General features: G+C 32.9%; 4 protein-coding genes across 15 annotated transcripts in view; 2 read left to right on the forward strand and 2 right to left on the reverse strand.

The window, feature by feature from the left end:
- Smg6 (Smg6 nonsense mediated mRNA decay factor) overlaps nucleotides 1-2,757 on the reverse strand; it is a 38,815-nt gene extending 36,058 nt beyond the window's left edge. For 2 of the 5 annotated variants that reach the window (XM_074116422.1, XM_074116419.1), the window contains exons 1-4: nucleotides 2,624-2,757; nucleotides 2,322-2,531; nucleotides 2,038-2,220; nucleotides 492-1,877 (exon numbers count right to left, since the gene is read on the reverse strand). In XM_074116422.1, coding sequence (XP_073972523.1) covers nucleotides 492-1,877; nucleotides 2,038-2,043 — 1,392 coding nt within the window. In that variant the 5' untranslated portion in view covers nucleotides 2,044-2,220; nucleotides 2,322-2,531; nucleotides 2,624-2,757. Of the gene's footprint in view, nucleotides 1-491; nucleotides 1,878-2,037; nucleotides 2,221-2,321 lie in introns of all 5 variants that reach the window. The other 3 variants (XM_074116421.1, XM_074116423.1, XM_074116420.1) reach the window with 3 other exon arrangements.
- On the forward strand, nucleotides 2,753-7,835 carry LOC141448226 (uncharacterized). Of its 4 annotated transcripts, none has more exons than XM_074116443.1 (7): nucleotides 2,753-2,928; nucleotides 3,807-4,006; nucleotides 5,858-6,050; nucleotides 6,643-6,847; nucleotides 7,054-7,149; nucleotides 7,267-7,359; nucleotides 7,550-7,835. In XM_074116443.1, exons 1-7 carry the CDS (start codon nucleotides 2,900-2,902, stop codon nucleotides 7,736-7,738), a joined length of 1,005 nt encoding a protein of 334 aa, XP_073972544.1. In that variant the 5' UTR covers nucleotides 2,753-2,899; the 3' UTR covers nucleotides 7,739-7,835. The 4 variants fall into 4 exon arrangements, 3 of the variants coding, with proteins under 3 accessions (XP_073972544.1, XP_073972545.1, XP_073972546.1); XR_012454919.1 differs by having other exon boundaries at nucleotides 2,754-2,928; nucleotides 7,267-7,468; XM_074116444.1 differs by having other exon boundaries at nucleotides 2,766-2,924.
- Nucleotides 7,657-26,216, forward strand: Tango10 (transport and golgi organization 10). Of its 5 annotated transcripts, XM_074116428.1 has the most exons (11): nucleotides 7,657-7,754; nucleotides 16,062-16,139; nucleotides 16,290-16,404; nucleotides 16,994-17,134; nucleotides 17,389-17,568; nucleotides 18,327-18,446; nucleotides 18,583-18,719; nucleotides 20,526-20,755; nucleotides 21,246-21,448; nucleotides 23,482-23,682; nucleotides 24,109-26,216. In XM_074116428.1, the coding sequence occupies exons 2-11, from the start codon at nucleotides 16,117-16,119 to the stop codon at nucleotides 24,346-24,348; spliced, it is 1,590 nt and encodes a 529-aa protein (XP_073972529.1). In that variant the 5' UTR covers nucleotides 7,657-7,754; nucleotides 16,062-16,116; the 3' UTR covers nucleotides 24,349-26,216. The 5 variants fall into 5 exon arrangements, with proteins under 5 accessions (XP_073972529.1, XP_073972527.1, XP_073972528.1 ...); XM_074116426.1 differs by lacking the exons at nucleotides 7,657-7,754; nucleotides 16,062-16,139 and adding an exon at nucleotides 7,892-7,950; XM_074116427.1 differs by lacking the exon at nucleotides 7,657-7,754 and having other exon boundaries at nucleotides 15,823-16,139.
- LOC141448230 (uncharacterized) lies at nucleotides 8,935-13,308 on the reverse strand. The gene is made up of 3 exons (XM_074116451.1): nucleotides 13,025-13,308; nucleotides 9,636-9,865; nucleotides 8,935-9,434 (listed from the first exon to the last, which is right to left on the reverse strand). The coding sequence occupies exons 1-3, from the start codon at nucleotides 13,113-13,115 to the stop codon at nucleotides 9,327-9,329; spliced, it is 429 nt and encodes a 142-aa protein (XP_073972552.1). The 5' UTR covers nucleotides 13,116-13,308; the 3' UTR covers nucleotides 8,935-9,326.
- Nucleotides 26,217-26,649: the final 433 nt, after the last annotated feature.

The following is a 26,649-nucleotide window of genomic DNA, read 5'->3' on the forward strand; positions in this document are numbered from 1 at the left end:
GGGTTCATCCAAAAAATAATAAAGATCATATGAAAGATAAACTTTCAAAGAAAAGAAAAACCTGCATTAACTAAATAATCGCAATAAATAAATAAAATTAATTAATAATGTTTGGTATAATATTAATCTGATACAAAAGCCAGCCAGTTAATTAAATAAGGGTTAATTATGAGATTTTTTGAAGGGCTTAAGAAGGTCAAAACATTAGTATAAAAATTAGACTAATAGAAATGATTTTCTTTAACGCACTAAATAAATTATTTTATAACAATTCATATCCAAAAATCCGGATCGATTCACTTGTCAAATGCAAAAAACAAATAATTAAATGAAATCATAAAGTTAAAGGCACTTAGTTTTGCCTGATTATTGCGTGCCACTTTTTAAATTATACGTTAAATGTTAATATATGTCTGCATCTTATAAAGTACCGTAAATCTTGTAAACATATTAAAGATTGTTATTAAAATTTAATGAACTTTGGTACTTACTAAATGATCTTCAGTGCTTTTGGACTCGGCCTCCTCTTGCACCTGGTTACTGCTGGCACAAGTTGTATCTGCCTCACATCTTGCTACTGGCAAGGCATCTTTCACCACGTTCTCCTTCTCTTCTACACTGTACACGTTTCTGGCTGCCAAAGTATCATCAGGTTTCATCAACGATGAATTCTTCACATTATTTTTGGTATAAAGTTTATCAGGTGTTAAAGATCGAGTCATATCTTTTACATTATTGTCCAGTTCTTTACGAATACGTCCACGACCTCTACCACGGCCTGGATTTGGTAGGGTTTTCGACCAGGCTGTAGAACGATGATGTTCTCCATGTACATATGCTGGCTGTTCGTCGATTCTACCCTGAAATGTTAACGTCGTTCCATCCCAACTGCTATTACTTTCATTCAAATGCTGCATAACCTTGGGCGGCATGCATTCAGATATATCGTCAATACCATTTTCGGCCATATACTTTTTCTGTAGCCTTGGTGGTAAAGATTCAAAAGCTGGTGGAAGTTGTTTTGTCTTCAAACCACTATTCCTACGTGTAGAATGTCCGGGAGGAGGTTTATTATGGGGTTTACTATCCTGTAGGCCCCATGAATGCCCGACATTACCTGGATCTGCACTTCTAGTATCTCTATTCCTGTTTTCTTGGTATGATAGAGGAGGCTCTGAGCCATGCCTTAAAAATCTGTTTGGCCCACTCATTTGATTTCTATGCTCATCTTTATCTATCACGCTAAGTGATTCCTTGGATTTGGTCTTTCTATTTAGAAAACTATTCTTCTCTTGATTAGCTAATTTGTCTTTATCTGCCATACCAACCTTATCACGACGTTTTTTATCCCGTTTCCGTCGATCAGTATGTTTTGCCTCATTTTTCAATACACTTTCACTAGGTTTTGTATCTTTTGGATAACGAGAACTATTTGATTTGGTTGCTCTATTATCTAGACAAGCAATTTCTCCACTATTAGATCTATCTTTTTCTCTACTTTGCGCTTGTGCAGCTGCTACAGCTTTTGGGATATAAAGTTCACAATCAGGTTTCCTAGGTCTGCGTAAAGTTTCATTTTCATTTGGAAAATCAATTTGTGGATTACTTTTTTTACCAGAATTCATACTTATCTTTATGAGTTCCTCTGTAATCTTGTTAATCTCAATACTTCTGGCTGTATTATGTAGATTGCTAGCCTGTGTACCATTGCCAACGTTTCTATATAATCCGCCACTATTTTGTAAAACTTCATCTTTAGAATTACCAGATTTCCTTAACGGTCCACTACCTGGGGTGTAGATCTCACGTTGAGGTTTACCTCTCCGCCCAAGACGTTCATAATCGGTCATCGCTTTTAGGTTTATGCATTTACTCACCTGTGTTAAAAAAAAAAAACACACAAGAAAAACGTTAATACAAATAAAACAATGAAAACAATACATTAAAAACTTTTAATTTAAGAACATGAAAACTAAGAAAAAAAAATTAAGCTAATAAATTTATCTCTACTTTGTAGAATACTAGAAAAAGAATTACCATCATATTTATTGAAATTTACTTATTTAGTTTTTTTTTTTTACATTTACGTCACTTCTAGGTTATACACAATATTTGGAGACAAGTTTAAAATGTTTCTTTCTCTTCAAGTATACAAGAAAATGCGTTGTTATTTTTTTAAACAGAGATTATGAAATCTTCATATCGTATGTCAAAAAGAAACTGTTATAGAAAACAAATTTTTACAAAATATGAATTTCAAAATAAAAGTCTTAAATTTTAAAAAAAAGATGGCTAAATTTATTAATAATAGAACAACTTACTCAATCAAACTAAAACTTTATAAAGTGTAAACTGTGAAATAAATTTTACAACCTTCCTAAAAACACACGTCCTTCATAAGGAAACCATTAGTGATACCAGCGCACTCTTTCAAAACAAACTTTTTCCCATACTAACAATTTATTGTATTTATTATTTGTTTTATTTTTGCTTTGAGCTCAAAATAAATTTATGCAGCAACTTCCAACATGCTAAAATTTTAAAAATAATTCAAAATAACTTCACTATTATTTCATTAATTTTTTAAGAAAAATATTTATTTTAACCAACAAAAATAAGTTACAAGTTAAATTAGCTGATATTTTGTTCCATCAGTGTTCGAAGTTTCTTATTGATGATTGTTAAAAAATAAGAATAAATAATAATGATAAAAAATATGTTTTCTTATAAAAAGTAACCCACATTGGTAATTTCTTACTTAAATTTTAAATAACAAAAAAATAACATATGAAAATTTAATTTCGATCAAATTCCTATTTCTTTTTCTGTTCAACAAAATTTTTTTTATTATTTCTGGATTTATTATTACTTTATTTCAAATTTCCCAAAATTTTCAATAATGATACCTTGTTATACTCAATTTAGTACGTAAGTTTTTTTTTTTTGTTTATGTTCACTTACTTATTAATGCCAATGATTTCATCAGTTACGAGTAAATTAAGTATAGTGGCAAAGAGATAGTCTCACTTTATGAGTAGACAGAAATTCTTCACAAATGTGATTAACTAATCTTTGTAAAAGTTTTGTAATCTGGAACCAAAGGAAACGAGCAATGCTGAGGATTAAATTATTGATATCATCCAACCATGTAGCGCAGACAGGTTTCTCACTCCTTGTGGAACTAAGAGCAACCCTTCAATTATCTGTTAATTATTAACGAGGTACAAGCTTTGTATCTTTGTGCTGGAACGTTTTGATGCTTCTTTAAGATTTTCCTGACTTCGATGCAAACATCATGGGAGTTCCGTTAAACAATTTGACCGTATAAAACAAAATTTTTGTGCGAAGCTTGTTGGAACTCACAGAGATTCAGTGGTTCAAACTTCTCGTTGAGCATAGAATAACTGGTCGAGTTTGCTCCTCTTGAAAAGAGAATCAATCGAATAATATTGTTTTGTCAGATGAGAGATACGTCCCTGCTTTTAACTGTTCATTTAAGACTCCTTGGAAGTTTCTAAAATTTTTGTACCCGAGTGTACTATAAATTAAGAATTTTATTTAATGATTAAGAAGCATAGTAATAAAGGAAATTGAACGTTGTGAATATATTCACGGTTTTCCTACGTTTTCGTTGAAAAATTTCGTCATATTTTGATGAAATTTAAAATAATCAATAAAATCACCTAAAAGTCTTACGAGTTTTTGGTTACTTTTTCACAATTGAAATTGGTATAGAAGCAAATTTTGCTTGTTGCTTTTCAAGTAATCTATAGAACTTATTGAAATTTCTTATATTTAATTTAAAGATCTCAAGACGCCCATCTATTGGCTAGTAAATACTATATGGATGGAAAATATATTATTGTTGGCAACGTTAACGGTGTAATCACGATGTATACAGCACGTAATCTAAAAATTAAAGCAACATTTTTGGATGAAGAAATTCAGAAATGTGGCATATCTGTAAGTTCGGTTATTCCTTTCAACAAGAGTCTTTATTGTTCATGTAAGTAGTTTTGACAATTAATTTTTATAGCTTTCTTTATTTAAAACCCATTCGCTGCCAAGCCTAAATTGTACGAAGTTATTCGCTTTGCCATTTCTATTTTGAGTGCTATTGTTTATCTAAGTTTTATTATTTCAAGATAAATACACATATTTTGTCATAAATCATAAATAATCATTTACATGTATAAAAATCAAACACGAGTATACTCGTGGTTGGCAATGGGAATGCAACAGGACTCGATATCCTTTTTCTTATTTGCGCACGTTTAAGCAAGAAAACAAATGAATCACACAAATTGTAATGCTATGATACCAAATAATACCATTATTCCAAATAATAATACTAAACAAATCTTTATAATATAAAGTATAATATAATATTAAGAATATATTGAAAGTATCACGAGTATATTCGTGCTGGCAATGCGTAACACCCTGTCAACCACGAGTATATTCGTGGTTGGCAGTGAATGGGTTAAATTATTGATAAAATTCCTAAGAATCTAGTACCTAATAATTTTAATTCTGTTGATTATTAATTATGCATTCATCAACTGGCGGATTCAGAACTTGGATTTGGAGGGCAAAATCTACTAATCTGGAGGGGAGAGAGGTGTCCATGGGTCGGTGAGCAAACCAACAAAGTCAATATTATTGTCACAGTATATTGATTGATGTTAATATTGAAGTTTTAATGAAATCTACGGAAATTGCCTTCTTTACAAGATTTTCATAGACTGATTTCCCAATTGTAATCTGTGGATTATATTAAAGCCATATTTCAGTCTAAATTCTTTGTTTTGTTTTCTTGTCTTTTATTTTAAGATGTTTCGGACTGCAGGGTATTGCTGGTGTTCGTCATATACAAACCACGAAAGAAATCAATAAATCAACCAACTTCCAAAACATTCCAGGCTGTTTAGTTAGATAATTTACTTTTATACGTATTTTAATTGTAGATAGGGTTGCCAACTGCCTCTTTTTTGGAAAGGACAGTCCTTTATTAACACCTGGTTGTCCTTGTCCTTTCATAAATTAGGAAATGACGCCTTTTGTCCTTTTTTTCATATATTGTTCACAAAAATCTAATTTATTTTATTGTATTTCTGACTTTCTGACTTCTTCATTTGGCGTGTTGTTTTTCTGTTCTAACTGAACTGAATAGGTCAACAGGTTATTGATATAACGATGAACTTTTCATGAATAAGTATATAAGATATAAATGTACCCAGGCCAGATTACAGACTGGAAAGTGGACTTTGCCCGGGGCCCGGAGCTGGAGTCTCTGCATGTACACCTAAAAAAAAAATAAGAAATACAAATGATAAATATTCTCGGGTCCCAAAATCCTGTCGACGGCCCTGAATGTACCTAAATTCTTTTAGGGTGTCCTATTTTGGAACTTTATAGAGTTGGCAACCCTAATTGTAGATCATATTTTTTTGGTTGCTTGAACCATTGATTCAAAAGGGGGAAAACTTAATACCTATTTCAGTCATAATTTTATAACTATTTTTTGCCTAGGTTTCGATCTAGTTCCTAGGTCATCTTCAGGGTTTTTGCTTGAAATAATTATAATGTTTTTTTTTTTTATATATTTTTAACTTCAAAGGTTGGTATGCCTTCTGTCCTGACTGTTTAGATACCACTTCGTGTACACAACTAGAATAAAAAATAAGTTACCACTTACCTGGCCCGACCGACCACTTCATAGACAATCAAACCTGACAATAAACAACAAGTTACTGAATATTTTTTTTTCTCTCTCGTACTCAAGAAGCTGAATCTAAAATCTAATAATTTGGTCTTCAACATGCAGTTTAAATCGTAACTAATCATTTATTTATAGATGTAAATGGAATTGTAAAAGAATGGGATATAGAGACAAAAACTTGCGTACATACGTTTAGAACTGAACCAAGATCAGCCAACAGTATGGCTGTAGACCAAAATGGCAAGTTTGTACTTACGTTTAATTATGATAATAAAATCAGACAGTACGATTTTTTGAAAGGAAAATATATAAAATCTTTTACAGACAGGTATTACGCATTGTAGAGAAATATTCTAAATATTTTATTTGATTGTTTTCGTTTTTTTTTTTTTGCTTTTTCTCATTACAGGTAGACAAAGCATTTTGATGATATCAAAATTTTAAAACAAAGAGTTTTTACCCTAAACATCTGTTTTGAGGCCCCGGTGAATCTAAAAGTTTGGATTTAGAAAATGATTATGTGCAGATAACAGATCAAACATAAAACATCTGATGTGAATCCACACACTACTCCCTCTATCGTAATTTAACATAAAATCACGCAGAGTCGTACAGCGATCCTTTTCCATATTTTAGTGTAATACATGGGTTCAGAACTCTGCGTGCTTAAGCACCACGGTAGCTTAAGCCAAGAGGTTTGAAGCGAGGTCCGCACAGTTAAGGAAAAATTTATTTAAAAATTAAGTTAAATTCCTTAAGAAAAAAACGGAGATCCCATTAAAATATATTAAATTTTCATTTTCTAGCTGAAAACTCTTAAACCAGATGAATTAATTATTTGTTTACATATTAAATTATTAATTTAAGTGAAAACTTATTTAAAGCAAGTTTTGAATAATAATTTATTTATAAAATTAAAGAATACTATCAAAGAAACGGTGCGGCCATCAAAGAAAAATATGTGCAATAAAATTTAATCCAGTAATTGAAAATGAATTTATTAGCGGCGGATGGGACAGCATGGTACATTTCTGGGACCTGAGAATGAGCAACTCCTTCGATTATTTCGATGGAGCTTATATCTGTGCAGAGGATGGACTTGACATCAGCGCCGATTCTCGCTGGGTAATTGTTTGTAATTTCTAAACCTAATATTGGGGCATTGTATCAAATTTTGGAAGTGAGAAACTCCATATCAAACAATTAACATGATCGCAATCCTACCTTAACAATCACTCGCGGTGCTGGCCAATGCTTCCAACCCTCAATTTCTAATCGATTTTCAACTTTCACTTCGATTAATAACAGTATAATAACTTTCCTCGTTTCAGGTGATGGCCGCAAATTTTCAGAAACGCAAGACTGCGGTAATTAGAACTTATCAGTCTCCCCATGAAAGAACTTTGGTTATTGATGTTGGGCAAAAAGTAAGTAAAGTTATTGATTAATTTTTTACGAAAATTGGTTATTATTAAAAAATAAATAAATTATAAATTTCATAACTTTGGTGACAGTTCTTTTTTTTTTTTCTTTTTGTTTCAAAGTTATATTGTGGGAAATTCTTAGGAAGAAATCATGTTGCTCTTGGTGGCACCATGCCCTGCAGGTTGTTCGTTTTGAATCTTTTAACAAAGGAAGTGAGTATTTTGAGGAGGTGAATATCAAACTTTGAGACGATATACCACGGTCTTGTGATGGATACGTTGTATATACATCAGCTCGTCCATCTGCCCCACAAAGTTCAAAGTTTGCATCGCAGTTTTTTTTTTTTTTTCTCCATTTTTCTTACATCATAAATCCATCATCAATACTCCTTCTTCTTTACAGATGTTAATGCGCCTAATTCTTCCACACGATGGTATTTACGCCATGGATTTCTACAACATTGATCCAAGCTTGGGTTCGGAGAGTATCCACGCAAAAATAGCTGTGATTCATGGAAGAACACTTACGGAAGTTACATTTCTATATAAACCGAAGATGAGCATAAGTGACTTTGATTTGTTTTTGCGTTAATCAAAGGCGACGAAAGGTCTACATTTTTTTTTTTTTAAATAAAAAAAGTTAAGTGAAAAACGTATTATAAAGAAAAATAAAATAATCATGGAGAGTGCAGGTGTTCTACATCTATTCCATAGCGTTATGAACTGGATTACTATCGCTTGGTGAGTGAGGCCTGCGGAAATGTCGTCCTGTTACTTCCTTTTACTCTACAACAACAATAGAAGGTAGACTTTCGATTTGAGCTTTCAGCGGAAACCTCTATTTTAAGGTCCTCTGAATTCGAAAGTTTTTTAAAAAATAAATTTGTCGCGGACAAAAGTATTTTAATTTGATGTTTCGCTTTGGGGCCACCAGAGCTTGCTACGTGTTTAAAATCAGCCGGAAAAAGCACTTCACTTAGCGTTTTTCAGATAAAAAAAATTCTCAAAATGGCTTCCAACGATGTTCTTGAAAATCTGCTCAAACTTGTGCTGGAGTGTATGTTGATCTACGTCTTTTATTTATAACATTTTTCTTGGAAAATTTCGGTTGAGGGCACTTCCGGTGGAAGGGTTGGATAGTTTCCCTCTAAAGTGCCATTTTAGTGTAATACATGGTTCTAAATCTGCGTGTTTAGGCGCTACGGTAGCCGAGAGGTTAGAGGCCAGGTCCACACAGCTAAGGCAGTGTTGAGGTACTGGGTTCGATTCTCGTTTTAAGGAAGTTCTCGGGAAACGAACTTCCTGTAAGGTTGCATTCCAGTGTAACATTCGGTTACTAAGCAATGTTGGTTACGAAGTAATGTTGGTTTCCAAGCAATGTTGGTAAGAGAAAGTCGTGTGAGTGTTCCAGTTATTTCTTGGGCGCCAATTTGGTCAGCACTCTGCTGGAGGTGATCACTGCCGAAACTAGTAGCAGTTCTTGGTGCGTACTGTGGACACTACCGCCTAAGTCGGTACAATGACGACATTTTTGTAGACATGGTTGTTGCTACAAGTGATACTGTCAGAGCGGACGTCAACGTGATCGCCAGTGGTCAGCTGGCCACAACTGCTGTCGCGCATGGTCGCTCCTAACGATTAAACTTGTCGACCAACTAACATGCGTTTAGTGAACTAACAACAAAGGAACAATTTCGGTTATGTCGATAACCTTACACTGCAGAATGAAGTCTTTTTTATTAAAAAAAAAACATGTTTATTAAAAAGGGCAAAGTATCATTACCAACAATATTAACGTTAAACTTATTTGAGGTATTTTATAAAAACTGGGTTTTTAGTTCGCACCAATCACAAAAACAAAACAAAAAACGCTTTTAAAAAGACAATTTCATTAAATTTAAATAAAAAGTCATTTTTAATTAATCTATACAACATTGCCAACTTGAATGTATCTTAACTTTTTACATTCGCAAGCCATCCATTATTTACATCGATCCAATAACGTTTGATGCGTAACCCAACTTCATTCTGTCTACTAATAAATTAAAAATAAATAAATACAAAAAATAAATAAATACTTTGGCAATAAAGTTTGATTTCGTTTTAAAAATAAATAATTCCATTTTCACGTACGGAAAGGGGACAGAAATATCAACGTCTATGGTGAATTAAAATGTAGGTCATCTATTCAACTGTCGTTTCCAAACTTTTCGTTTACGTCTATTAATCCAGGCACCGTATTCTGGACCACCATTATATCCATAATGTTGGCTAGCTAGGGTCTGCATCTGTTTAAGCAAAATTAAATATTTAATTTACAAAGATTGCATTAAAAACTGTTATTTATTGTACAAGTGAGTGGTTGGAGGTTTTCACTCGCCGTGAGTCCGTGTTCGCCCACTTGAGCGTGGATAGTGGGCAAAAGGTCGAGCGAGTAGAAACTCCTCGCTATCTAGCGAGTGCACAAAAACTAAATAATAAAGGCTTACCTCGTACTGCTCGTCAATGTAGTCGGTTCCCAAAATTGCATTTCTGACGACGTTCAGAAATATTAGGAAAAATGCTAGTTTCCCTAAGAGTAATGCTTTGGCAGCTACCAGCTTCATGTGCATCAGCATGAGTGGCACAATCTTTGCTTGAACCAGAAATGGTATCAATAACAGAGGCAATACGTTGGTCCCTTTCTTGCCGCCACCTTTCTTCTTCCTTCCTTCCGCTTCTGCAATACAGGGAAGTTAAGGGAAACGATTAGAATCGATATTAAATGGGTGATGAGGGTCGAGATAGTTAAAGCGGCACCCCTTAAACGAGAAATTTTCTTTTCTTTTACTGCTCTACAAGAATTCTCAGGGTCGCAATGGCATAGGCTTTCTACCCAACCCCCTTAATCGGCTTGACAGCGGTTAAGCTAGCTGAACGCCTGGAGTAAAATAACAGCTAAGTCACAGGAGGTCGCTCCTTTTGCTATTATCCACAAGAACTTGCTGGTTTGTAGTGACGAAGAAAGTAATACAGCCATAAGAAAAAAGAGATTCCTACAAAACATTGCATCTGCAATCAAGACAACATGATTTAAGAATAGTGGAAAAGTATCGGAAGTAGGGTTGGCATAACGTCGCTGTTTGCTGCAGTACCAAGGTTAATAGAAGGATCCCATCAGGAAATACAGATTTTATGCCGATACTCTACCTCCTTTTTACGAAAATTCTGAGAGTTCCTCCAAGTTACTGCGGTACAACCTCTTACTAACTAGCAAAGTCAGAATTTCCTGCAACTTCGGTAAGAGTAAAACGAACTAAGGTCGGCCGTTCGGTCTAGTGTATTGCCCGCTTATCAATACTCTATTCCTATTGTATATTGTATCACCTCTTTTTTGGGAGAGAAATCTAACTTAGAAAATACATGAAAAAGAAATCGATTGGTTCCAAACTACAGTAAATGAACGAATCTCATAAATATTACGATTACTAAAGAATATTCACTGTCACGTAAAAGAAACATCATAAACCTCGTTTTCACTTGTTAATAAACTTCACTTTCTCTCAGTCGTGGTGCTGGAACCTTACAATGGTGTAACTTGGAATTCTCACTTAAGTGTGCAATTATATATTTTTACAAAATCTTTGCTATCGAAGTTTTATCTCTATAACAGTTCTATAACCTACAACCTACTGTTATTGCATTGACACTGATCACGCTACAGGTGAGGTACAAAAATTTTTTAAAAAAGTGCCCGTTAAGGCAGTTCTGGGGAAGGTAAATTGAGGTTCCCTCTGTAGTACCATATAAACGTAAAGTGTGGTCTCATTGCTTGTAGGAATAACTAATAGCAATCTAATACGTTAACTTCTAATTTGAACGAAGTTTGTTTGTTGATATGCCAATTCACAAAATGTTTGTGGTTTTAATTTTTTGGCATTAGTGTTCAGACAATATTGTCCATCACCGGACTGTGAGCTATTAGTAGCTTCTAGGAAGCTATCCACTGGGCTAATCACTTCCCCTAATTTTTTATTATTTCTTTTTTCTACTTCTGTTTAATATTAATTAATACTACGAGGTGTGAAGGTGATTAACTTCTTCCATGTCTCGTAAATGAACCGCGCCATGGTCGAGTGATTGTGGCCGCTCAACTCCCTTACACTTGCAGATCCCTTGAATGATTTAGAAAGTTAGCTTTATTGGATCAGTATGTCCGGAAAGGTATCGTAGACCATGGATCCCTGGTATGTCAGTTATCAAGTGATGACTGGTTGTTGCTGGAGCTTATTGTCGTTTTGATAATTATAAAAAAGGTATTAGAGCCACAAAATAAGATTCTCGTTGGTTTTTTTTTTTTCGAGAACCTCGAGAATAGTAGCAAGAGGAAGTCGTGTGTGTCTCACACCAGATTTTCATTTTATTCTTAAATTATCCAAACATTTGGCAACCCTGGGCCTACGCAAATAACAGCTGATGCCTATTCATTGAACTGTTAAGGGGACAAATAATCTATTACTAATAAGTTTTCTTTGAAGGAAAATCCAGGATAACAGAATTCATGTCAGCACATGAAAAAGAAAGTTAGTTTTTCCTAACGCACTGATTAATATCCGGTACTTATCATTGGTACGACTGAGTAGAGATATACTTTACATAGAATAATTAGTAACAACTGACCTACAATTGTCTTAATTAATTAAATTACGTGTTTCAACCGCCGTGTTTTGAGTTAATGATCTTTTTACTTTTGGTATTGCATTCACTTAACCGTAAGTTGCCCAAAAAAACTTGGTTATTTAAGAAAATTTTCTGCGTCTGAGTCTTCGTGACGCCTCAAAAACAAAAACTAGCAGGAAGCTTAAACTTAATATTTAGATTTGCCCCCCCCACCAGGGAACCCGATTGTAAACTTAGCGATCAAAATTCCTCAACCGGAAGTATGGATTTCCCCCTTTTTCTTTCAGTTTTTCCTTTTAAAAAAATGGCTCCAACGATTTTCTTTAAAATATGTGCACATATTGTACTCATTGGTGATTTTTCACTTATTTTATTGCCGGAGAATTAGATTGGGGTCCCTTGTGAAGAGGCCGTCATTTAAACTGCTACCTCAATTAATGTACGTACAGACTTAGCTCTTTTATGCCATTATGGAGGATTAAAGGAGGTTATGGACTGTTATAAATAATAAGGATTAAATGAGAATTCTGAATTTGGCGCTCTGGAAGAAATGGTATAAGTCAGTATCTTGGGGGTAGGGTGAAAGAATGATTGCATCAGTTGTTGTTCACTTTTCTTTATTTTCAAGGAGAAGTTGCAATAGTTCAAATTCCAAAAAGGTTCCCGGAAAATTCTTAAGTATTAGGTCAAAATTGATCAACCAATCATTGAATCGATTTTTCAGATTTTCCGAGATTTCGCTCGAAATTGGCTGCAACGATTATCTTTTTATCTTATACCAATTGAAGAAAGTAAACAAATGTAAAGTAATCGCCTATTTTTTTCAGGTAGGGCTTAACGTCCAACTATCACTTAGGTGCCGTGGTCGAGGGCGCAAGCACGTACTTTACTATAAACAATTTTTTTATACTAATTGAAGATCTAAACCTTGTAAGTGATATATTACAAATTTGAAACAAATCGATTAATCGGAAAGTGCTTTTTTAGTGAAAGGTTATCTTTCAAAACAATTACAATGTTTTTCTTCAAAACTGTGCATGCACATGCTGGCTGGTCTATTAAGTGAATCCCAATTTCAAAAAAAATCGTCACGATCGCGGTTACTTCCTCTCTAAAGGTAAGGAGAAGTGATGCTCATGAACATTATCACCTACATTCACTTTTTAGTTATCCCTAAAACCGGTTCAGATAAAAATAGATAAACTTAAAAATAGATTACCTAATGTAGAATTGAAATCACTTTCGGATGCTTCAATCAATACTTGCATCACTAATATGATGAACACAATGAAATAAGTTTGACGATACATCTCGAGTCCCGAGTTAGCAGAACAGTACTGCCTCCTGGCCAGTATCAACTCCAACTGGATATCTCCGGGAACTAGGCCAATTTCTCTCTCTCTCGATTCCCTCCCTGCAGACCAATCTCTTTCGAGTTATCTCAATAATTTTTTTTATTTCTTTACTCTTCATTTCATTCATCGGACCGGACAAACTGATAGCCATTGTTTTGTAGCAGTTTCTTTCTCTATCTGTCACTAAAATTTTACGCAACCACGTTTATTTATACTATTGAAGCGTGACAAATCCATTTTATGATAATTATTTGTAAGATCTGAATAAAATTACAGAATTGAGGTAAAAACTCCAAACATTCGACAATTGGCCTTATTATGCGACAATGTTAATTTCCTGTTCTGATTGCCTGGAAAGCTGACCAAATGTCGCATTATTCTTCAGAATAATGAAGAACAGCTATCTTGATATCAGAGAAAAAGACGACTGTATAATGCTATTCTACTCTCATAAACTCAGCGGAACAAATACAGAGTGGAGTCTCGGTTATCCGTCGTCACCCTTTTCTCCGTCTATTCCAATTAACCGTCACTGTCCTCAGTATTTAAAAATTTAAAAAAAAACCCAAAAAATTATTTTAAAAAGAAAACTTTTTAAAAAATTAAGATTATTGACGGTCACAACCCCCCGTTCAACGCAGAGTGTGAATATTTTCTTTTGAGATTTTTTCCTTTGTCTTTTAGGTACATACTCGTGTCCACCATTCGACAGTTTGAAGGGGTTTTTTCCAAAAAAGATCAACCACAAACAAAACCGATTAGATGTCGCAGACATTGTATTCATTAATTTTAATACACAATAGAATGAATTGAATAATGAAAGATACCTGACCTTTAAGGCTTAAGCGTATAAACGTATAAAATATGTATACCAGTTAATACAAAGTTTTATACACGTTAAACAAAAGAATCTGGAAATTTTCCTGTTCTTTTCCATTATCCGTCACGTGTCCGGCCCCGGTCATGTCCGATAACTGAGACTCCACTGTATATTGAAACCAGCTCTGCCTGAAAGGTTGACTCCAATTTGCTTATTGTGATGTAAAGCCTGATTAGTGCCGCACACTGGGCACGCCCTTTCTTATGTGTTGCAGCCGTCAGAGAACATCACATAAAGCTTAAAGTAATCATTACTTATCCAATACATAGCTCCCTGTCACAATTCTGGGTAGTACCCCTGGCTTGAAATCTCAATTTCCAAAATTTATTTCTGCTAACATACAGGAACTTGAAACGGCTATTTCCGGTTTAAATTACGTTAAAAACATATTGATACGAACGCAATTCCCCCACCCCACCCCATTGCTAATTATTAGAGATGGTAATTATCGATTATTTAGTTCCCAACCTGAGCCAAAAATATTAACCTAAAGAAATAGTTTTCAAGGAAAAGAATAATCAAAATCTGATTGAGGAGAGAAAGATGATGTTTGGTAGAAAGTGGTGACCTTCACGTGTGAAAGGAGCTGTGGTCAAAGGAAGGAAGAGAGAGAATCAGCATTGCTTGCTTTGAGTTACTTCTCTGTACCTAGCATGCCTTCTTGAGCGCAGCCATAATTAGCTATATAGCCACTAGAGACCTACTTTTAATGCCTGCACTGGAGACCATAAAGAAAATTGCTAATAATAATAACAAATTATGTGCGTTACGTTTCTCCTACTCCGCGTAAAATACGATATATCGCGATGGTTGCTATTTTCACCAAATACCAAACTAATGTTTTCGGATTCCCAGTAATGCGAACATTTTATTTTTTTTAAAAACGTATTTACTGCGTTAGGGGCATGAGAACTGAAAAATAAAAATTCAATATGGCGCGAGAAGTTAAAATAGCACAATGAAAACTTCTTTTTTTCCAGGCGAGGCTTGTTAGGTGCGGAAGTATTGGATGAAGTGGAGGAAATAGTAATTTTACCAACCTAGAAGTAAAACAAAACAAATCTGGTATGAACGGACACATGACTCAAGATCCTCCACACACACTTTAAAGTGTTTACTAACTTTATTCAGGTTTTAATACTATACATTACACTGACGTGACCCTTTAAACCTACCCTCTCAACCGCCATAGAATGCCTCTAAAATCGTAGAAGCCATTTTTAAAAAAATTCCAATCACTTATAAGTGATAATTTTAGTAATTTCAATCACTTCTACAACACTGTATGTTTATTCAATCAGTTGGACTAATAGGCAATACATCATTTCATTATGTAAGTAATTTGACTTTCTTTCACTAAATAAGGGAAGCATTTTGATTATATCAAATATTTCGAGTTTTTACCAGCAATATCCATTTGGATTTAAGAATTTAGGATAACTACGGAAAAGTGGTTTCTGGTATTTTTGTCAGCATAACTAACAAAATAGAGAGAAGAACTCGAAACTGTTATGAAATGTAAAAAAGGTTTTTTCTGGAGTGCGGGGATTAGTGAAAGTTAAGGAAATTAGAAATTAGCGAGTTATCTTAGGTAAAATTTTGGTGATTTGTAACAGATTATTGTTAATTTTTATTAATAAAATTAAAATTAATTTTTTAAACGGGGGAAGCTATCTGAAGATATTGGCAGTGTTGATTTAGTATGCAATGTATAAGCTACAAATCGATATACTTTTAGGCTATAAACATTTAAAAACCTACCTTTCAGGCTAAGTACCTACTCTCCTATTACCTGTTATCGTCGTAATAGTTTATTGTTTATTACTTCAGTAGAATTATTTCTGTGCATTTTCCTGGAAAATAAGTTTTTTTTTTTGTTTTTTACATACTTTCTAGCTTCTAGTGATGGGAATTCGTAAAATATTAATATTGCTTTTAAGAAAACTATAAGTGAAGTGTTAAAAGATAGATTAATTTCATTCATTTTGTTTTTATTATCGTAGTTATCATTAAAATTTTAGTTCAAGTCAAAACAAAAATATGTTCAAAGGAGTAACTTTCAAGGAGCTTTAAATAATGTTAGAAAGAGTCGTTGGAAGGTTAGCATATGTATCTTTACTTATAATTTGTGTTTAATAGTAACCATATTAATGAATAATTTTTTTTTTGCTGTTGTCACCATAATGAGATATTTGGATTGGATGGAAAAATACATTTAATAACGCCTAGATTTTTTTTCGGTTTTTAAGAATGTTTTCATCAGATAGAAGATTCAGAAGACCTCAGCGGCATACTGTCACTGCTAACGCTAAAGGATCAAAGAAATGTGGTAAGACGGCGGACACAACTTCCGGAGAAGTTGAGGTATGTATATATTAAACCTTAACTCTTTATTTAACGGTGATTCTTGATTTTTAACTGCTTAGAATTTATAAAATTGCTTTTCAAGTAAAAAAGTGGGTAATGGAACGGAAGAATTTATAATCTTTTAAAGAGTAAAATATTCGATGTTCATGTTGCATGGAAGGAAAACAGTTTTCCAATGACTAGAGAATCATTTTTGAGCAAATCGTAGAGCGAACGATCTAATTGAATAAGCAGATGCAATTGTACGAACCCTTAAGAACCAATTTCTCTTTCACTTGTTTTTGTCTCTTGATTTTTGTTTTTTGTTTTTTTAAAGCAGTGAGTCTAAATCGTTCGTATTCTTTTAAAAAAATTAATCTAATTTTTTCAATAGTTATTTCAAGATAAAAAGTAAAAGGAGTAGCTGATAAGGAATGGTATTGTAAGTTATATGTTCTCGAGTCAAATCTAAAAATCTTGGCGTTTTCTGGGTGTGTTACCTTAACGAGCTCATTTATCCTATCTAGTATAATTCATTGTTATTAATCAACTTCTTCATATCAAAAGCGGTTTAACGTGTTTTTTTTTTTCAATTTTATTTTTACAGATAGACAATTCAAAATATGTGTTGACAAAAATTGCCACTCTGTACGCAGAAAGACTTATGAACGACATTTGCCTGGTAGTTGGAGGAATTGAATACCCAGCGCATAGATTGATACTATGTGCGTCCAGTGAAGTTTTTCAGGTAGGTGAAGCTTTACTGACTCCTGATTTTGATATTTCCTGTCGAGGTATATGCGGTTATCAAATACTAGCTCACATCTTCTCAGAAGTCCTTCATGTTAGTGCACTGAGGGTTTAGATTTCACCTTTAATTTAGATTGTCTTTGAGGATCTTCAATTTTTGAGATCATTATCATTTAGAGTTTGCTATAAGCTGAATAATTCTATTAAAAACAACTACGATATCTACCATCTTTAAAATTCTTTGCCTTGCAGGTGATGTTGATGAACCCACAATGGAGTGAATCTCATGAGAGTCGTGTAGTACTACAGGAAACTCCACCATGTGCAGCAATTTTCGGCGAATTTATACACTATTTTTATACAGGACAAATAAAAATCAACCACGCTATCATAACACCATTGCTAGCACTTGCCGACAAGTACAATGTTAAGGTTGTATTACTTCACTTTTGTTGGTAAAAAATATTGTTTGTTCTAACTTTGCATTTAGCTATTGAAAGAAGTTGATTAAAACAACTTTTTGCCAAGGATTTTTAAGAAAATGATGTGATTGGGGAAGTATGCTTTCCTAAATTTTTTCCTGTTTTTTTCCTGCAAATTTTTCGAAAGAAACATTCTTACCTGGGACGTATTTATGAATTTTATTATGCACTGGTATAATGACTTATCTTTATCTGACTTCTGACACCATTGTGATGCATGATTACTTCACGCGAGTTCTATTCAGGTGTATATGGTTACGAAGCAGTACCACCGAAGACAAGACAATGCGATACGCTATTAGTAACAAGTGGATAAATGCTTCTAGTTTTTTTTCACTTCCTAAATTGTGTTAATGGTTTATCATACTTAATTCGATGATAAAGTTTGCAGGAAATATATAACTGTGAAATTCAGAGTAAAAGTAAGTCGGGAAAGTGTTACATACAAAAAAAAAAATCTCTGCTAGTAAGAGGAAGTATTGTAATTGTGCAGATTTTCGATTTTGGGGTTTTACCGGAAGTATCCTCTTGTTGATATCTTGAGAACGAAAAAATTATTTACACAAACCAGTGTGCATGCATAGTTTTGAGTAAGCATGACTCTGATCGGAATTGCCTCATTAATCTTTGCTTTAAAAGAGTACGCCAGAAGAAATTAGTGTAAGTGCTCCAGTCAGATGTTTTAATGAAAATAACGTATTTTTCCAGGATCTTACATCTTTGTGTATTAAATACATGTGCGATCATATTGCTCTGGCAGCCTCCAATAACCAGTTAATAACTTGGTATCAAGACACGTTATCACTTGGACATAACTTGGTGGCTCAGGTAGGCTCTTTTGGTTCGTAAAGCTTTTTTAAATTTTTGTTGGGGGAAGGGCACACAAAAATAAAGTCATTCTAGTAGAAAGAGGTAGTATACCATCCATTTGTTATCGCTTCCATTACTTGATTCTTTCTTGCAGGCATGTCAAGACTTTTTTAAATGGAACTTTGAAACTGTGGCCAAAACTCAAGATTTTTGTAATTGTAGTCCAGAGATTTTGACTAAACTGTTACAATGGAACGATCTGGTAGTTACAAATGAGATTACACTGTATAAGTAAGTGTCCTTTCATTCCTTTTGTCTCGACAAAATCGGTATAAAGTAATTAAGAGTTTTTATAGCAAAGGCATGTTTAATTTGAACGGATAAATAAAATCTAAGAGTGTATAAGCAAACTAATACTGTCTATAGCTGCGATTTGCGAAATTATTTTTATTTTTTATTTTTAGAACTACAGTCGACTCTCGATAATTCGAAACTCAATAATTCGAATTTTTCGATAATTCAAACTCTACCGCTGCTAACTTCGGTAAATCGAAAAAATGCAGTATATTTCGATACGCTCGATAACTCGAAATCCTTTTCCCTTAACAACAGGGGGAGAGAAGGCTCTATAATTCGAACGAGGCCGTTTCAATCTCTTTATAATTCGAATTTTCCCTAGTAATGTTTACTTCTCATTTTCCGCTCACTGTTCATTCCCTGCGTAATGTTTCCCTTCTTTCAGCCCAGTTTAACTTTCCAATTCTCTTTCTTAGTTTGTCACAATGGGAAGTACGTCTCCCTTCACTGTGTCCGACAAAAAAGAAAAATTATCGCTGCCGTGGAAAGTGGTTCGAAAGAAAAAGATATCGCCAAAACTTTCAATATTCCACCATCAACGCTTTCTACAATTCTAAGCCACTTGACTAAGTCAAGCCACATTGAAACAAAAAATTGTTCATTTTTTTAATTAGGTACATATGTATATTATTATTTATTGAAAGGTTAATACATATGTAATTTTTTTGTTCTTTTTTGTCGTTTTCATTATTTTTACTATTTTACTTGAGGCTATATATTTCTAAAACTTAGGTAAGCTCAAACGTATTTTCAATATACGTATGTACGTACATATATACATAATAGAAACTCTTAATAATTCGATTTTTTCCCCCCTCTTCTTGATAATTCAAACTTCTTGATAATTCGAATTTTTCTTGTAGTCCCTTGGATTTCGATTTATCGAGAGTCGACTGTAGTTAACTTGGATTTATGTGTCTTAACTACATTAAAATGGAGATTTGAAGACAAAATTGTTTCATACACCCCCAATAAAATCACTATACCTTGTAAAAATATTTAAAAACATAGTTAAAGGTGCAATATTCTTGTGCCCAAATGCTAATAAAGCCTTTTGATGTCTGCCAAAATTATAGGAAACCGAGAAACCATTCAATATAGACGCCCTTCCGGTAGACTTATGAGTATATTCTTCCAATTTGGAAATTTCGCAAAAAATGTATTACTCATAAATATTATACAGGTTTTACAGCACCGTACAGGATACTAATCCTGCTCTTTATAAGGAGACCCTTAACTTCATCCTATTCCTAGAACTACCGGCTAAAATGAACTTACCTGGATAAAATATTTAAATAAAAAAAAAAATGATTTTGATAAATCAAGTAATTTCTTATTATCGCATAGTGTATTTGCTTTGATAATGTCCAATTACCTAATCTTCATCAGAGCGAAGTTTTTCGACTAATTTGCGACTTGGTTATCTCTCTGAAATCTATGTAGACCTTCATTATCAGTGCCTAATTCTGAAACAAAGGGAAACAAAAAAATATTTTAAGCTTTTGTTGAGGGACTTTTTTGATGATTATTTAGCGCAACGACTTTGATGGATATGATAGCGCCACAATTGTTTAACGTCACGATAAATAAGTAGATCGTGGATTTGTTGAATTGTAACATAAGTTGTGTTAAGGAGAACTTTGTAACAAACTTGGAATGTGGTCCCAACGTTGGAAGTGTTTCTTTTTTAAGATTTTTTTTTTATAGACACGATAAGTTGTTACATTCCTTTATTTTCAGCCATGTAGTGCGATGGTTAGAATTGCAGAGACAGAATCTAATTGATGGACAAATGGCCGAAGATAAATTAGAAAGTTACATGGAACAGGTGGTACATCAGGTAATTTCCCAGATCAGATTTCCTATGATGACGCCCAGACAACTCGCTGAATTGTTGCTATCTCCGTTGACAACTAAATATAAAGAATTTTTTATTGAAAAAATGGCAATTGGAATGTCATTCCATTCGAGTAAGTTTTTTTTGTCGATTGTGTATATTAAATAATAGTTTTAAGATGTATAGATGTGTTAAGGTTGATTCAATAATTATAAAACCTAAACAGATAAGTTGATAGTTCCAATCGATGCTTGTGCTTATCAATCTGTTGAGGACCTACGATCTTCTGAATAGCAGCCTGCCTCCCGTGAAAGATCACAGAAAACTTATGCCAGTCGCTAATATTATAATTTTATTTTGTTGTTTAATTTTCTGCTGTGAAGCTAGCGAATTTTTCTTCTTTTATCTATTTTTTTCTTGCAGAGTTTACAGATTTAACTAACTCCTTTAAAATTTAATAAATATATTCTATTATTGCTACAAGTTCCAGTACGACTTCTATTCCTAATCGTTGAAATTGATTAATGTTAGAATAAATAAATCTTGTTGGAAATTAATCAATTTAAATTTCAACCATAATGTTTAGAATGTGTACTAACTCTTTTTTTTTTTTTTACTTTAAGATCAACGTGAGCGTGTGCTGGAGATAGCGGAAGATGAGGCCGGACGTTTGCAGTTCACACCACGACTCTACACTTCCGATACGTATAGTTCCACCCTGGCCGTTGACAACTTTTCCTCCATACCATATTACCATACGAGGACCTTAGTGTTTTCTTCATTAGCCGGCCTTGCCGATCATATGGGTGAAGGTACTTGCGATTGGGTGAGTTTTGTTGATTCCTACTGATATTTGTTTATTGTTTTTACCTAATTAATCCATTTTAGAGTATTAAAACTGTCCGGTAGGACAGTTGTATAAGGGTTGATCGTCAAAAAGTGCACGAAAAAGCGTAACGTTGAAAAACACCCAACTTTGACAATTTTTTTCTCTTTTTCTACTAAAGATAAAATTCCCAAATTTTCTTTAAAATATGGGGCAAATCCTCCTTTATAACTGTAATTTTTTTTGCAACAATCCAGATCTAATAGATTTCGAGAAAAAAGTTGCCGAAAATGAGCAAAAACGGCTTTTTCAAAAAATGTTCTTGTTCTTGTTCTTCTTGTTGTTGTTGTTGTTGTTGTTGTTGTTACCTTTTTTGTAAACAACGTACAGCCTAAACGCGCGAACCGATTTTCATGAATGAGGTGTCATTCGATTCGGAATTTTATGTAGATGTGCCTTTTGGGGGTCTCGACCCTGTACATCGAATGGGAGAGGAGTTAGCCCCCTTTATGTAAGGCCCCCTTCAAAATTATTATTACTAATTACTCTGTAAATCTTGGCCCGATTTTGATAAAATTTGGTAGGATGATAGGCTTAGTCCGATTTTGATAAAATTCAGCTCGAATAAGTGGTTAAAGCTCCTCTACATTGCTGATGCTCTTGCACCTACTAAGAGGAAGTACTGCAATCGTTTAAATTATCAATGAGTGAACCGATTTAAATCAATGAATTGTCGTTCGATTAAAAAATCTTTGCCTCTTTGCCTAGAAGTTCTGCAATCGCAGTTTATTTTTTTTACTCCTCTTAAAAGGAAGTAATGAAATCGCAGTTTAATTTTGTTATTCACGCACAAATACCTTCCTATGTTATTCAAAACGCTTTTTCAAAAAAAGTTGTTACTGAGGATGGTTTGAGGGACCTTAACGATAATCATTCTTTAAAAAGATCTCTCTAGTGGTAGTTACGGTTCCGACTTACCATCTTATCAGGTTATAATGATAGAATTGCTTATTCCAAATTTAAAAAAATCTGTAAAGCAGATATGTAACTTTGTAAAATAGACAAAAAGGAAAATCTATCCAAAAGGTACAAAAATCTCTTTAACAAAAACTTACAGTTTAAAATGTTAAGTATAAGGGTTGATTAAACGCCAAAAGGTACACAAATCAGCAAGCACCCAACATTTCATTAATTCTTCATTAATATTTAAGTAATTTTACTGCATTAATATTCATTAATATTTTTTAGAATTTATTAGATGTCACAGACCCTTATGCTGGCCACTTCATTTATAATATTTTTTTGTTATAATTATGATAAATCACACATACGTACATGCATGTTAAAGTAGAAAAAGACAAAGTTAGAGTAGGCTACTGTCTTGAATTCGTCTTACCAAAATATTCGAGAGCACAAATAACACACAGTTATAACAAGAAGATTATTCAACAACAATTATTGATTTCTCTATTGTAATTTAATTTTACTTATAGTAAAATACTGGAATAATTAGCTGTCCTAAAAATATACATATCTTATTTACTTTATATTACATATTACATTTTTTTTTATAAAAAAAAGTTTTGAATTTTTTAGCCTCATAATTTTTTTTTATTTTTTATAACGTTTTTCTTTTTAACCTGTAATTAATAGTTTGATTATTATAAATAACTAGATATTACAGTCAATCTACAGTGCTACTTGAACAAATATTTTGTAGACGAAAATGGCCAGCATAAGGGTCTGTGACATCTAATAAATTCTAAAAAATATTAATGAATTTTAATGCAGTAAAATTACTTAAATATTAATGAAGAATTAATGAAATGTTGGGTGCTTGCTGATTTGTGTACCTTTTGGCGTTTAATCAACCCTTATACTTAACATTTTAAACTGTAAGTTTTTGTTAAAGAGTTATTTATTTTATATGATGATACCCATCATCATACATAGATGATAGTTGGTAAAAGTCGTGTCCTACACACATACTGACTTTTTCCTCCTTTGAAGTAAATGTTAATTTTCACTTGCAGGTCATCGATTTGAATCCAAAGGGCGTATGGTTTCCAAAATTCCAATTAATAGTATGGCAAGGTACAATAGAAGTGCCAGAAAGTGTCCTCTCAACTGTTAGATTATCGATAACGTGCAAAGATATTGTAGACGATTATTTTAAGGTGAAAATTGGACTATTAGTGATGGGCATACAAGATGGAATCGAAGTCGTACTCAAGGTAAGTGAGTTCAGTTACCATGGGTTTCTACTGTTTTAGTGTATTGTTTTTTGTTTTTTTTTTATTTATGGCGTGTCAACATCTGAAGTTATTTGCACCTGGAGCTTTTTCCAGCTACATAAAATGGCCCTACAGCACCAAGTCAGATGGATACTGAAGTTAAAGTAGATCACGCCCTAAAAATCAATTTCCCTCATTTCCGTTCACAGTTATTTGAAGTTATTCCCCCCCTAAAGTTGCTTAAATTTCCATACCATGGAAATGAAAATATTTAGCCTATTTAATGAATTATTCTAAAAAAAATCAAAGCTAATTGAACACGTCACTAAAATTCAGTACAAGTAGAATTTTTTTTTTTATTAAATAATGATAATTACATAATTGTTTTAATTTCACTGAATCTTTTTGTTTTTTTTTCCAAATCAGGTTGTTGAGAAAAACCATTACTTCAGCGTAGAAGAACGTGTACTAAATTTAGACAACGTTATACCATTTTCCGAATTAAATACAAATGTAGTTAACAATGATGTGCCAAAAAAAGTGAAAACCAAATATCTTGTGGGACCAGACAGGGATACACTTAAACTGCATATAATAATCGCTCCATTGGCCGATGTATCGAGTATACAGCCACAAATCGATACATTGATCTCAACGATCAGATAGTGTTCGCTACAGTTAGCTGTTGTAATACGTATTTCGCTGGTCAAATTTATGTCTTTTTTTTTTTATATATTGCAGTTATTAATTAAAAAAAAACTAAAAGGTACCATATATATATTTTATTAAAAATTAAAAAAAAACTATGTACGTCATAATTTTATTTATTAGTTCTACGTTACTTTTGAATCTAATGTGATGAAGCATAAGATATTTCATTTAGATAAAGGTTCTCTTCACATAATTTAAATGTCGAACAATAGATTGCCTTTCAAGGGTAATGAAGTGTTATAAAGTTAAATCAAAAGTTTAAAAACATAAATTTCACAAAATTTATGTGGAAAAACCTGCTGTCATTACAGTTTTCTGTGGATGCATATGTGCAAGGTAATGTGGAAAAAAAAATGTATTTTTCTTACATTTTATCTGTTCTGTTATCTTGTACGCATCAACGATTCTAACCCTTTAAAATTTGTTGTATATGTACGTATACTTCCTAGAAATTGTAAAAAACTTCCGTTAAAATACATACTACATTTACAGACGCTCTAATCAACATTTACTCAACACGCACAACCATCTATAAGCCTTGAAATAGATATTAAAAATTTATAGAAACATTGGCACGACTCATTCATTGGACGATTCACACAGATTTCACCTGAACATTCGTGCAGAAAGTCGTGTGTTTCGAATCTCTCGGTTACGAATACGGAAAATGATCACATCCTATTGATTTTGCGATTTCACGTTAGATTTACTACATATGTTATATTTTACACAAATCTATTTAATTCAATAGGGCATTTTTATTTTTTGGGGGTTTTTAATTAATTTATTTTACTTACAAACTTTACTGCCGTGGAAATTAATAATAATTACACTTTAGCTTATAATTTTTACTAATGATTTATTGAGTCTAATAGAGAGTTTTTTGGCTTATTTTAAAGTGTATATGTATATTAAATTGAAAAATGGGATTGTTGGTGCAAGTGTTACCATGGTAACCGTTGTTTATTTATTTCAGTTTCTAAATAGTGATTATTTTCCCATAGATAAATATTAAAATAATAAATATAATTTCCATTTTATTATAATTATAGTTTTTATTCATTGATGAAGATGCCAAACAAAACAAAAAAAAAGTGTCACGGGATTAAAATATGATCAATTCAATTTTGGGTCAAAATTGAGTTTTAGCAATAATAATCGATCAATTAGCTCTTTAACTAATTGCTTCCTTAAGAATTGTAAGGTGCTTTCGATGGTATTTTTAAGATAAGCTTTACTTTGGTTTTGAAATTGGAAACAGTTAAAAAATTACTATAATATTGTTATAGGGAATTCTTGGTACGTAGTTTATAAAATGTTGGATCTACGATAATTTTCTATGAAACGTAAAATTTGTGTTTGGAGAGTTAATTTGAATATTTTTTTTCTTATGAAAGTATATTGGATTTGAATTTGGGCGTAAAATATTGTTTTTTTGTAAATGTAATCTCAGGGCTTCTTGAATCTGCCTTAATCTTATCTCTTGCTCCTAGTCAAAGAAAGTTTGTTTTTTAAACATATCAAATTTTAAATTTGAGAATTTTCAGAGGTAATGCGTTTTAAAATCATTTGAGCATAAGAAATTGTACACTGCTAAAATGGTGCCTCCTAAATAGAACGTAGGGTTTTTACGGTTTTGAATTGAAAGTTAAGATGTCAATGCTTTAAGATGCCCTGATTTAAGAACCACTGTTTATATCATATATTACATATAAAAATATATTATTTGGTAAAGAATTTATTTGTGTATTCTACAAGAAAAGAATAACATTATTTTTTTATAATTGAAATAAAAATAAAATTTGTGTTTACCTTATTTTTAATATCGTTTATAGTTTTTACTGTTTGAACAACGCCCAAATAGATGCTACCAGCACAGGTTTTTAAGAAGGCGTTTGAACGATCTGCTGCACTAATTTCTGATTTGGTTCTTTTTTAAAGTGATTCGCTGACTAACTTCGTATTAGGGGAAGTGCAGAGTAAACTGGGGTCTCCTGAGAACTTCCGATGTATGTTTTTTTCTTCTTCTTCCAGTTTCAGGAACTCCTTAAAAGATTTCTTCCCTTTTTGGTCCTTGGCTATTCCTCATGTTCAATAAATTACCTTTTACAAATATCAGTCCTGCCTGCCATTCGCCGACGATTTGAAAGTTACATATTTGTCTTACCACAGCTTACGTAATTAGAATTTCTGCAAATTTGTGACGACAACGCTTCCGCTAGAACTGCAATAGAATCATTTTTCTTTGCCAAAATT

This window comes from Rhodnius prolixus, unplaced genomic scaffold (genome assembly GCF_049639745.1).
Source record: "Rhodnius prolixus isolate KJV_2025 unplaced genomic scaffold, Rpr scaffold_13, whole genome shotgun sequence".
Lineage (NCBI taxonomy): Eukaryota > Metazoa > Arthropoda > Insecta > Hemiptera > Reduviidae > Rhodnius > Rhodnius prolixus.